Source organism: Lepeophtheirus salmonis, chromosome 12, assembly GCF_016086655.4.
Source record: "Lepeophtheirus salmonis chromosome 12, UVic_Lsal_1.4, whole genome shotgun sequence".
Taxonomy (NCBI): domain Eukaryota; kingdom Metazoa; phylum Arthropoda; class Copepoda; order Siphonostomatoida; family Caligidae; genus Lepeophtheirus; species Lepeophtheirus salmonis.
Window position 1 is genome coordinate 10,287,860 of NC_052142.2, and position 12,691 is coordinate 10,300,550.

The 12,691-nt window shown below is 31.2% G+C and overlaps 1 protein-coding gene across 7 annotated transcripts in view; it reads right to left on the minus strand.

The window, feature by feature from the left end:
• alpha-Man-IIb (alpha-Mannosidase class II b) overlaps positions 1-12,691 on the minus strand; it is a 44,866-nt gene continuing 32,175 nt past the window's right edge. For 3 of the 7 annotated variants that reach the window (XM_040722642.2, XM_071892029.1, XM_071892028.1), the window contains 2 exons: positions 3,165-3,365; positions 1-3,115 (listed from right to left, as the gene is read on the minus strand). In XM_040722642.2, coding sequence (XP_040578576.1) covers positions 239-3,115; positions 3,165-3,365 — 3,078 coding nt within the window. In that variant the 3' untranslated portion in view covers positions 1-238. Of the gene's footprint in view, positions 3,116-3,164; positions 3,366-4,576; positions 4,792-12,691 lie in introns of those variants that run through there. The other 4 variants (XM_071892027.1, XM_071892031.1, XM_071892032.1 and 1 more) reach the window with 3 other exon arrangements.

Below are 12,691 nucleotides of genomic sequence, written 5' to 3' on the forward strand. Positions count from 1 at the left end.
TGAAAGAAATATCAAATAGTATTTATTTCAATAAATATAGTGCTTAATTACAAAATATATACAAAAATACATTAAAAATTGTAATCAGTTGACTAACTTATGATTGCATTTGTAAAACAACATCCAACCAAATTTTGTTCCTACATATTTTGAGTTTATAGTAACTATTTAATCATTTTTCCTAAATTATTATCAAAACATAGTTTTTAAAGAATCATACAATTCTGATTCATTGGAATTAAAACCTTACACGGAAAGTATTCAATGTCATAGGACGTAGTTCAGTTAAAAGTTTTGACAAGTCCACAAGTTTTTCGTTTTCATATAAGCCAGTAAGAGAAGTTCGTATTATATTTCGAACATTCACAATGTGTTGACTGAACATATACTTTTTGTTAATAACCGTACCTTCTTTACAAGAGATATGATAGAAGCCACAATCTGCGCTCTGCTTGTGAAGAATTAGTAAAGCAGAGTCAGAAGGTATATTATTAGGTGTTGTATTTGGAACTGAAAGCGTACGTAAATTGAAAAGATGAATATCGCAAGGAAACTGAAAATTGTCATGAAGAAAACTCAATTTCTTTGGTGAATCTGATCGATTTTTTATGAAAAAATATTCAATAGGATAATTCAGTCGACGAGAGAGTTGCTGAGCTGAGGAGCTCAAAGATAATTCTTTAGTCCCACCATTTTTAATGTGATTATTTTGATTGATTTTAGGCTCAAACAATAGCCAATATTGATGTTTAGTAAGTTTTGAATCTAGTACTCCTTCACCCATGCCTCTTGAATCGTCATAACTAGATCTTCTATCTACCATTACTTCTAAAACTCCGGTTTCCCAGGATGCTGCTCCTTGTGCATGGTTAACTAAGAGTGTAAGTCTGTTTTCGTCATCTTCGATAAATGCTGAACTTGTTATAGGAAAATAATTTCCTTCAATTCCAATGTTTTCGACTTTTTGACGTTTTTGCATTTGAAAACCTGAAGAATCTGTATAGATAACTGGATTCTTACCATTATCAATTGTATTTGAAGTAAACCTCATAAACAAATCTATGTCACGATTATTCATAGAACCACCTAGATCAAAATTATTTTCAATATATATACCTTGAGATAGTTCTTTGTTAACAGGAGCGTGATATAAGCGAATAGTATGAACAAAATATCCAGGTTTAGACTCTAATTTATTTGTAAACGCTTTTTTTGACGGTACTTGAAATAAGACGCTAAATTGACTAAAAATTTGGCCTGACACCACCATTACTTCAGCCATGTGTTTTTCGACATCAAACATATCAAGTACTTCAACTATATCGGGTTTAAAAAGATAAGCTCCAGAACGAAATTGAGAAGTTGCGTATTTACCAAAATATATTTCTAAATTATCTGAGTTTCTTGCTTTTTTATGTGTAAGAGAAATCAAAAATTTTCCTCTCTCACTTATCACCAACTGATACATTTTATTTTCTAGACTAACATCGCCATCATTCAAGTTTTGGTAATCAAAATAATTATTTGAATAATTTTTTTCATAGTTATTGCAATATACAATTGTTTTTTTTGTAGGTTGTTCGTATTCTGTTTGTTTAATTTGTACTACTGTTATTGATAGAGGTTCTAATTCCACAAAGAAGGAAAGCTCTAATAAATACATATGACTGAATCCATCACTGTTCAACATCGGATTGATTTGGTAACTTAGACTTTTATTATATTTAAGATCTATTACTTGTAAATTCCTCTCCTTAGATACGGAGGTTTTTTTAATCAATATTTGGATAAACTCATATCTTTGAGTTACTAAGGAATTAAATATTAACAAATCTTCGTCCATTGAAATAGGATTTGGTTCCTTGAGTTGTGTATTCATATCTGGTCGAATATGAAGTCCTTTTGATGATAAGAAATATAAAAATCCTTCTATTTGCACAATATTTAATTGATTTAAAGCCTTCAATAATTTGTGTTCATAGTCCATCATAACATAGTGTTTAGATGTCCCTGTTATAGCATCATGATGTTGAAATAAAGCTGATGCTCGTCGAGCAGGTACCAAATCAGAGCTGTAAATAGATTGAAAACGGTCAATAAAGAAGTCGTTTGCTGACTTTCTAGCAGAGTTGTAAGCCAAAGTAAATATAATTTCAGCAGATCTTAAATTACTTTCTATTTTACGAGCCAATCTTTTTAATCTTGGTCGTGTTGTAAAATACCCCGACCAATATGCGGGCCTTCCTTCTGAAAAAACATCAGAATAGACAAAAAAATCACCAGAAAGTGTATGGAAGTCAGACATTCGCTCTTTTACAGCAGTAAAATAATCTTTTAACGTACCAAAACGAATATCAACAAAATACTTATTAAAGTTGGCATTTATGAAATTAATTAATTTTTGATAATTTGAGAACTGCTGATCCCATTCAAGATCTTCATTAAAAGTAAAATCGTCACCCAACGGTACAAGGACAACATTGTGGGGATAAAGAGATCCTGTTTTTCCATATTGCTCAATTAACAGCTCAGCTCGTTCTTCAACATTTGTTGATGTAATTGGTGTGAATCGGGCAGTGTACTCATTAAACTCTCCGGGAATTTTTCGAAAATTAAATTCTAAGCATATTTTTGAGCTAGGACCACAAGAACCCTTAATGGAATAAATATCATAAGGGAAATTATGGCAAAGAATAGAATAGTCTCCATATCTATCCCAGGACTGACTCCAAAGAAAATCACCATTTTGATTTTTTGCAAACCATTCCTTCCAAGCATAATGTATTCTCATAATTAACATAGAATCTATACCTGAAATCCGAAGCACATAAGGAAACGTTTTACCATGTCCAAAAGGATCAATAGACCATGATGTTTTGGGTTTAGTGTCGAACGTATTTTTTATCCAGGTGTGTCCTTCTATTAGTTGATCTACCATAGAATATATGTGTACATTAGCCTCATCAGTCATAACCCAGCCCCCAGTAGCAATTTCAAATCGACCCTCTTTTACAAGTCTTTTTAAATTTTCTTTACGTATTTGTGATGCAGATTCCCACCACATGTGCAAGAAGGAAATTTCAGTCCATATGAAAGTCATATTTTGGAATTTACTCTATAAAAAAACAGCTTCAAATTTTGTAATGATGATTTTAAAAACTAACCAATTTGTCAACAGCAGAATTAATAATTTTATTGGTAGCTGATTGAAAATAAGTTTCAATTGTCTTGAGCCAACCTGGATCATTATGAGAATGAGGAACAATAAAAACCTTGAGTGGCAATTTTGACCAAAGTTTTCTTCTTTCTTGATATCGCTTTTCAAATTTATTGTTCCAAAACTCTCGTTTATCAATCCATTCTGGCTGACAACACAAATAAAAAGAAAAAAATATTATTATAATTTTTTGTAATATAATTAAATTAGTAGTAAAATAATTGATATCATATTCAATTTGGAAACGATTTACAATTGTAAGGGTTCAATGACATAAATGATTATAAGATATTGTATATTACACTTCAACCTTTTAAAAAAAATTTATACATATAATAAAGTTAATTTTCAAAAAAAATGACAAAGAAAATTAATAAAATTTGTGAGTTTTTGGATGTAAATAAAACTGACTGGAGCTTACATTCGCAAGGTTTCGACCTTTTTTTCTAAAGTTAATTAATTACTTACAACTTAATCTTAACTAATAAAATATTTTAAAATTAAAATTTATCGTTTTTTGATTTAGTTAGTGAAAGGCATGATACATTTCGTAACCTAACTCATAAATTAATAGATACATAGATGAGTGGAAATTTTAAAAGTAACCGAAACCTCAGAAGCTCAACTTTTTCTATTAATAATAACGTAAGACAAATGTTTTGTCAAATCTTTAGAAGTCCTTCATAAATACATTGAATATTGAAGTAAATAATTAGTTGTGTACGAATTTTTAAACAGTGAGTGAGCTACAAGTCTTATATTGGAATATTTTGGATTTCAAAAATTAATGTAAATATTTTTAAACAATTTACCATACATATACTTGACTATAAGTATCCGTATAATTCTTGTAAATTCACTTTATTCTAAATTTAAAAAAAATATTTTTTTATTAAAAATATAGATGCCATTCCCATGCGTAGTTCCAATTTGTAAAATTGGAAACATTGCTGGACAAGATGTTATAGAACATAAACAAGCTTATTTCATCGATTTCCTAGCAAAAATCAAGATATTTTAGAAAAATGGAAATTTAGCATACGTCGAAATTAGATGCTTATTAATTCTATTTGATTACTACTCTTAATTTTGTAATAAACAGAATTACACTCAAAAGACACAATAACTGCAATTAATTTCTATTCAACCTTGAACTTTGATAGAACTTATTTTCTTTTGGAAATAATTCAAAAATTATATTTTACAAATATTTAAAAAAATACATTTTATAAGACCTCACGCATCATTGTTTTGTTATATTTTTAGATATAAAATTAGTTGATAGTAAGAAAAAACTTATTTGTTCCTTTTATTTCAAAGACAAAGCTTTTTGCACAGAATATATATACTCAAACAAACCTATTAAGCACCGTCCGCTGAAGGAAGATGAAGTTCCGTCATAAAATCTTCATAATACTTCTATGTTTGAGCAAAACACTAAAAGAACATCAAAATCTTCTTGTACTGAAGCACGAAAGAAGAAAATAATGACTAAACTTAATCAAAATGTCTAAAAAAATTTAGGACGATGATAATGTTTTATTTTTATCTGAATTGAAAGCAAAGTTACATTTGAATTGCGTTCCCAAAAGGAATTCAAGTTACTTGGCTGAAAAATTAAGTTTAATTTTTATTCATAACTAAAAACTATTCAGGTCAATGAAATTTAATTAACTATTGAAAGTAGTAATTTATGTATTGTTTTATATAATAATATTAAAATTTAATTATAAAAAAATTTATTATACAACAAGAATCAAACACATCCGACAAACAATTTTAACAATATATTTCAGCTTTTAAAAATTGTATTATAAAAGTACAAAAAATAATAATCACTATATTAAAAACAAATTTCCTTATTTTTTCGCAGGTTTTGCAGTTTAAAATCAAATAATTACAAATTATTTAGAACAGACTATGTAAATAGTGGGCTTGTAGTTAAATTAATATAATATTGATGTTTTTAAACTGACAATACGCTTCGAAAAACGTACTCTACCTGGTTGGTCCGATCGTTTATTATAGGTAACCAGACTTTACAGTAGTTGTATTCTGATATATAACTTTCTTTAAATATTTATGAAGCAAAGTCATTGTAAGTTTATGAATAGCTATATGAAGTTCGAGCAAGCAATTAAATTGGCCAGTCACAGTGTCTATTAATTTAGATTAAGATTTCAGAAACACTATATCTGAAATGTATAATCATCTTAATACATTACTTCAAATTAAGGAGCTCAAAAATAGCATAATCTGATAATATTCAGAAATTGATTTTTTGGTTTCCTTAAGCTTTAATTCTATACTATTTGAAAAAGTTGAAATGTCAAATTTATATTATTAGGAGATTATAAATGACTTCATAAAATAGGTTGATATGAGGATTATACAGTGTCAATATTGGGATCAACAGTAAAGGAAACGACTAAGGAGTTGCCATATGAACGTTGCGTTTTCAAAGGTTTTAGAATGATGACCAAAGGATGAAAGTAAGATTTGGACTGAATAGGGTAAGGAAAATTACTCAGGAGGAGACAATGACAGGCCTCTGCAACTACCTCTAAAAAAATATACTTACCTCCATATCAAAATCAGGCTCAGTTGCCCTTGAACATGAAGCTTCTGGCTCACGGTATACCAATCTGAAGAGGTCAATTGACGATATCACCTTATCACCAACTTGGAAACCGCGTCCACAAAATCATAAGAAGTGACTATGGCTACATCGGTTTTATATTTGAATACTAACTCTCTACAAAGTTTGAACAGAAAGTGTGACCTGACCAGATTATTAAAATAAATTAGTTTACCCGATATAGTTATATTATGTGATACGAGATGTAGCATCGAGAAACATTTTTCTATTCCTATATGTTACGCGTAATTTTCGTCTTTCAATTCGACAAACTTACATCTTAAACAGGGTGTTTCCTTACTTATTAAGCCTGTTCAAAGCCAAAACTAATGTTCCGAGATCACGACGGAAACCTTTTCAAAGCAAATTGTTACTATTCAAAATATAGTTTCGAAATAATTGGTCTGTATGGACACTACAAGGATGATCCTGATTTCTTCAAGGCTAACCTCTTTTCAATTATATTGAAGAAACCCACCATTATTCTAGGAGACTTCAAGATACAGCTTAATATACATAAAGATTGTCACCCACGTTCTGCTAATGATCATCTTCGAGCAATTATGTCTTCGTTTGGCTTCTGTGGAGAAAAGTCCATATGCGTAAGATGTAGAGGATTTAAGAACTGAAGCTGAAGATATAAAAGTAACTGAAGTGCAAAATAATTCACTAGAACGCCATATTAGCAAAGGCGAGATAAAAATCGCTATAAACCAAAATGCCTGACAAAAGTCCTGGACAATTTGGTTTTACTTTTGAGTTTTATAAAAAATATGCTGACCTCTTCACACCTATTTTACTTCGTGTTTATGAAAAAGTTCACTTCATGGCAACTTTTCTGAATTTGCATTGAATGGATGTTTTGTTCTCATACGGAAAATAATTAGGATCTTGGTTTCTTAAAAAATTTAAGACCCTTGACCATGCAGAACTGTATACATAAAATATTTTCATATATTCTAGCAAATCGCCTTTATGGAGTTTTAAAATCTATTATTCACCGGACTAAGTATGGTTTTATAAAGGACAAACTAATGGATAGCGTTCCTCTTACGTTACAGGCATTTTTAGAATCTTCAGACGATGTTTCCTTGATGGGAGTTGATTTTACAAAAGGGGTATGCACAAATTTATAATTCAAAAAAAAATAAATAGTCTCAACGATAGAGAATCAATTGTTACCATTAATATGGATGAAGTATATTGGTAAGCTGCAAGAAATTCAAGGCACTTGTATAAGAAATTTATAGCTTCTTCATTTTAGTGCAAAAGTTTGTAAGTATACAGGAGGGAAATTTTACGGCATTCAACATGGAGGGGATACACCAACCAATACTTTGCTTTGTGTGATGATATTTTCACAAATTAAAAATATCCCACAAATTTATAATCCAAATATTATATCAAAAAAAGTCTTTGGCGACTACATTATTCGGATGGTTGGAGTTCTGCATGCAGACTCCCAGACAATATTCCAATATGGAAGTCAAAGTGCAACGTTCCCAAACAAAAGAGGTGTTCACCAAGGAGACCCATCTTTAGCCTTACTTTTCATTATGTGTGTTGGCCCTTTAATTAGGAAAATACACGCGGAAGATAATATTATTTGTTTTTCCTCCCTTCCATCTCATCCCAAATGTATTTGTTAAGGTTACGACTTCACCATGATTTTCACACTGCCAACAATAAAATACCTGAAGAGAACCCTGCAGTTATTAGATTGCTTTTTGACCCTGTCTGGCCTCCAAATGAATCAAAAAAAAGACTGAGGTACTCTGCCAATATGATAGCCTGATAAATAAATTTGGGCCAGCTTTTCACACAACGAAAAACATAAGGTTATTGGAATCTTGGATTGGAAATGACTGTTGTCAAAAAAACTTTGAAGATGTAACTTTCAAGTTTTAAGTTATTTTCAACTGAATATGTGGGATAAAATTCAAGCCTGGAACACCTATATTATCCCTAGTGTTACTCATATATTACTAATAACGCCGTATCAAGAAAAAATATATACTCAAGTTTTAATGATGGAAACGTCTTTCCTGAATTTGAAGAATAAGAGAAATATTACCGCAAGGAGACTTCACAACTCTCAGAAATACAGTGGCCTATCTCTTATATTTTTCAGGGACATTTGGAGGTCCTTGAACTCATATTGGGTCATACATCTTTGGACAGAAGTATATTACGGGAATCCCCACCTTTCCGGATTCATAGGGAGGAAATACTCGGATATCCTCGCAGCCGGCCTCAGAGTAGTACACCATAAGTTGTCCAAATATGCCAATAGAATGCAAGCACTTTCAGAGAGTGTTTGCAAAATACTCATTTCACATGAAAAGTCTGTTAAGGGGAAATTCCCAAACAGAGATTCCATTTACAACATTAGAGCTGTGACCATTGGTATTGATTTTGCGGCCGAAACTTTTGGCTTAAGTAGCCTAATGAACAAAATGGCTTTTAAACGCTTTGGAGTAATTTTTGGGAAGTTTGTACAGGTTCCGAGACCTGCAATGCCTCATAGTTTCAATTAACCTCTACAACTTCTTCTGCACGGAGGAAAAAAAAAAAAAAATCAGATACCAACATTGACTTCTTTCATCAGGTATTTTGATCGAAGGAAAATTAACCTCCTCGTCAAGAAAGTACTGAATGTTCTCAAAAGTTTGCTTTTGTCTCCAGCAGAGAAATGGCTGAAGTACCGGATTATTTCTGGTACCCTAGAGGTAAGAGCCAACTTTTTTATCGTTGAAAAACAAGGGTTCTTTCTGTCGAATCGATAATGAATTAAGTAATTTTTTATTTGATTGTACCACTCTTGGACATTTGTTGAAAAGCGTTGAAATTTTTCTAGAAGAACATTAAGACTTTTATAGTTTGAAGAGAAAACATTTTATAGCCTTTTATATGGGAAATAATAAAAACATATGACAATCTATTAAAATGCCTTAAATATGTTGTATCCCTGGATGTAGAACAGGATATGAGAATGAAGGGAAGGTTCCAGGAGTTATTCATCATGTATTTCCAAACTATGGAGTTAATTCTCAAGACACCAATTCGAGAAGGAAAAATTCTTTCTACCGTCGACTTCAAGAAAGACTGAAACCCGATGCGACACCATCCTTTTTTCTAGGATTGAATTTAGAATATATATATTAAACTACATCTAAGGAATTACTCCATTGCCCATCTACATGGGACTGATGTATTGTTTCTTCATCTATTCAATTGAGGGGACAAAAACCTACTAAACAAAGGATAGAATTCATGCTTGCTTATGTAACACTAAACTTGTACTTTTCAATTTTTAACTCAACTCTTCGGTACTACCATTACATTTCCCCCCCCCCCTCCTCTTTAGGTTTACCAAAGTACTATCCGAGGCATGTTCCAAAGAGAGATCAAATAAGACAGGTTGTATGGCACAATATGAAACTGAAGCTAATGGGCTAGAAAAGCGCATATCTGATTTTTTTTTAAGCAGAGTGAATCCAATCCATTTCAGAGCTAAAAAGTCATATTGATGGAATGTCTTTACCTTTTGAATCCGTCTTGTTCTATGCCATTGCGATGGCTTCTTATCCTAATTTGAAATTCAGTCTCTTGGTTAAATCACTTATGACCTTTGAAGTGCATGTTAATGGAAGTCCTGTGCCCATAAGATATTCTTCTGAGTTGGCTCTACCGGCTATCATTACATCAACGAGTCATATATGCAATCTGATCTCCAAGACTAAAGCACTATGTTCGGAAACAGTTATGTCAAAAACAGACTTGGTCATTGATAATTCCATAGACTTACTCAACGGTATTGTGGAAAATATCGATAGAAGCTTAAAAGCATCGTTACTTTTTTTGAATGAGCAACTGGAATTTTGTAAATCCAAAAATGGACCCAGGAAATACTCGCAAAGCACATTTGGTAAATATTGTTGTTCATTTAATGTATTAATTTAAAGTAACGCTTTTAATTTTTTAGCAGTGTCTCTTATTTGGAAAAGGGCATTGACATCTTTCTATAGACTTATATAATGCGCAAGAATACTGAAATTATCATATATTCAGCGATTAACAAGGCTTTCAATCTGCTTTACAGTCGATATGGGACTTAGTCCTCAAACCATAAAATATTCAGCACAAAGAATAAATAGTCTCAACGATAGAGAATCAATTGTTACCATTAATATGGATGAAGTATATTGGTAAGCTGCAAGAAATTCAAGGCACTTGTATAAGAAATTTATAGCTTCTTCATTTTAGTGCAAAAGTTTGTAAGTATACAGGAGGGAAATTTTACGGCATTCAACATGGAGGGGATACACCAACCAATACTTTGCTTTGTGTGATGATCAAGAGCGTAACTAACAAATATGAAGAAACTATTTCAATGGTACCTTCTATAAAATTAGACTCTAAAATTTTGAAAAAAATTATTCTACTAAGGTGTAGAAGCAATTACACCTGTTGGTTTTGAGCCAGTTGCATAAGTGTTTGATGGCTATTAAAAAACCCAAAATTCTACACTCAAGAGCTATGCAACAGTACATTGGATACACATATTGTCAACCCTTGTGATAGCGGGAAAAAGGGGAAGAATTTTTTGAAATATCATTCGTTTGATGGCGAAGAAATGATTGCTGAATTTATCCATATAAAAAAATTATATCATCTCGAGTAAACAAAAACCTGTGAAGTATGCATACAAATTGAATGTCAAAGTTGTTAATCCGCATCCGATTGACAAAACTAACGTCAAGCTATAAGATGCCTTGTTCCATGAAGGTACCATTTATGGTCTTGAATTTTATGCAAAGAATGGTTACCATGAATTCCAAACAACAGCAAACTTTTTGAAGCTTATTAGGGGCTGATAGGATTTTATTCAACGTTAAATCTTCAACTACAGGCCTAAAAAAAGAAAAGATCCGAATCTTGAACCAATAACATGATTTAATTTGGAGCAAAAGAGTACTTTTTGCAAAAATTTATTAATTGGAGAATTTTCGAACAATCTCATCGAAAGAAAAAAATAGCGCAGAGACATTTTTCACATTAATCCAAACAACTTTTCCTATGATGGACTTCACTCAATGTTTAATTTTCAATAAAAGTTTTAGTTATAGTTTAACTCGACAAATTCAGTCAGACCCATCGGAACGAAAGTTTGGTTTCTATCGATATAGTACTGGATTCAACTATTACACAAGTGTGAGATAGTTCCTTGAAACAGACAAATCTATAGGATTATCTTCACTTATCAAGTTTAGCGAAATGAGATTGGTCGGCATTCGTGTACATTTTGTTCAGAAATTTGAGGATTCTATTTTTGCTAATGCAGATCTTTATCTGGAAAACTTAACTGTCAATGTCATCCCAGTGTATGTTTACTCAGGAATACTATTTTATATTTCAGGATATTGTGCAAAATCTATATCGTTTATTGTTAAATGTTCTTTAGTTAACTTTACTTAATAAGTGAAGAAGACAACTCGCTAAGTAATCTTTTAATGATATCTCTGTTTGACGAAATTAATAATCACGCCCTTGAATCCACAAAGGATTTTATCAGAAATATATCAAGATGATCTTTAATAGAACCATCAGACGAAATATTTATACTCTTTCAGGAAGCATGGAAATTTTAAGTATCTATTTTTCAATCCATTGAACATAAAATAATACTTTTAAATCATTCAAACCCACGAAATCTCCTTGTTGAATACTTCATTCAGTACTTAAAAAATGAGTCTAGTTTTTTTGCTTTACCGACAATGTGAGAATGGGCATCCGTTCGAAAAATATATGAGGCAAGGTGTATTTAAGTTATTCAATATCATGAGCAAAAATTTTCCTCAAGAAATTGATAACTTAATTCATGAAACCCGAAAGAGACATGCAAAAACAGCAAAAAAAAAAGTATATCGGATAAGGTAAAGAAGTTGAGATCTGAGAAAAAATAAGCTCTACGATATTAATTTGTCTTTGAAATATATATTTACTTAATAAAAGCTGATTGTATGATTTATTATTTCTTAATAAGTGGTGAATTTAAGTCCATAGCTTGAGGTCCATATATCGAGTATTTTTCATACTTGTATCTAATTTATATTTTATTTTACTAAAATGTAGATAAAATATACAGACTTATTTATACTAATACATAGCTTTAAGAGTGCCCCCCCCCTAATGTAAAAGTTATATTTTGGTTTAACTCCATGTATATATAGTGGTATTTACGTTATGTTACTGCATTTTCTTTTTCTTTTGACACTCTACTATAAGTATATATCTGTTTTATGGGATTCTAGTTAAAGATGTACTTATTTTGCTGTCCAACTCTTATTAAGTATTTATTTATTTTGTTACTTTTGAGGCTTTGATTTTAAAATTTGAAATATAAATACGCCTACTGGCCAAGGAAAAAAAATTACAGGCCTATTTCATTTCGGGTGAGGGAACCCATCTATTGTCCCACCGGGAAATCCTTATAACTTTATAGGGCTATATATGATTAGAATATGACATATACCTCCGTATGTTTATGCTAATAACTCCTTCGAAAACGTCAGCGTAGTTGTTCATTTAAAAAGATATCGTAGATATTGACGTTGTAGTATGTAAATTAGGAAAACTTATATACTAATGATCTTGAAATGTATCTAGCAACATAGATTATTATATCCCTCCTCAATTAATTTTAAGGTCAGACAGGCCCATCCAAATTAATAAGGGATCAAATTGGTGTTTTTCATTTTCCTCTCATTTATGTCCTTCCCTAAGGAGGGGGATATCCTTCACCACTATAAGGAAATACACTTGCACTGTCGGAG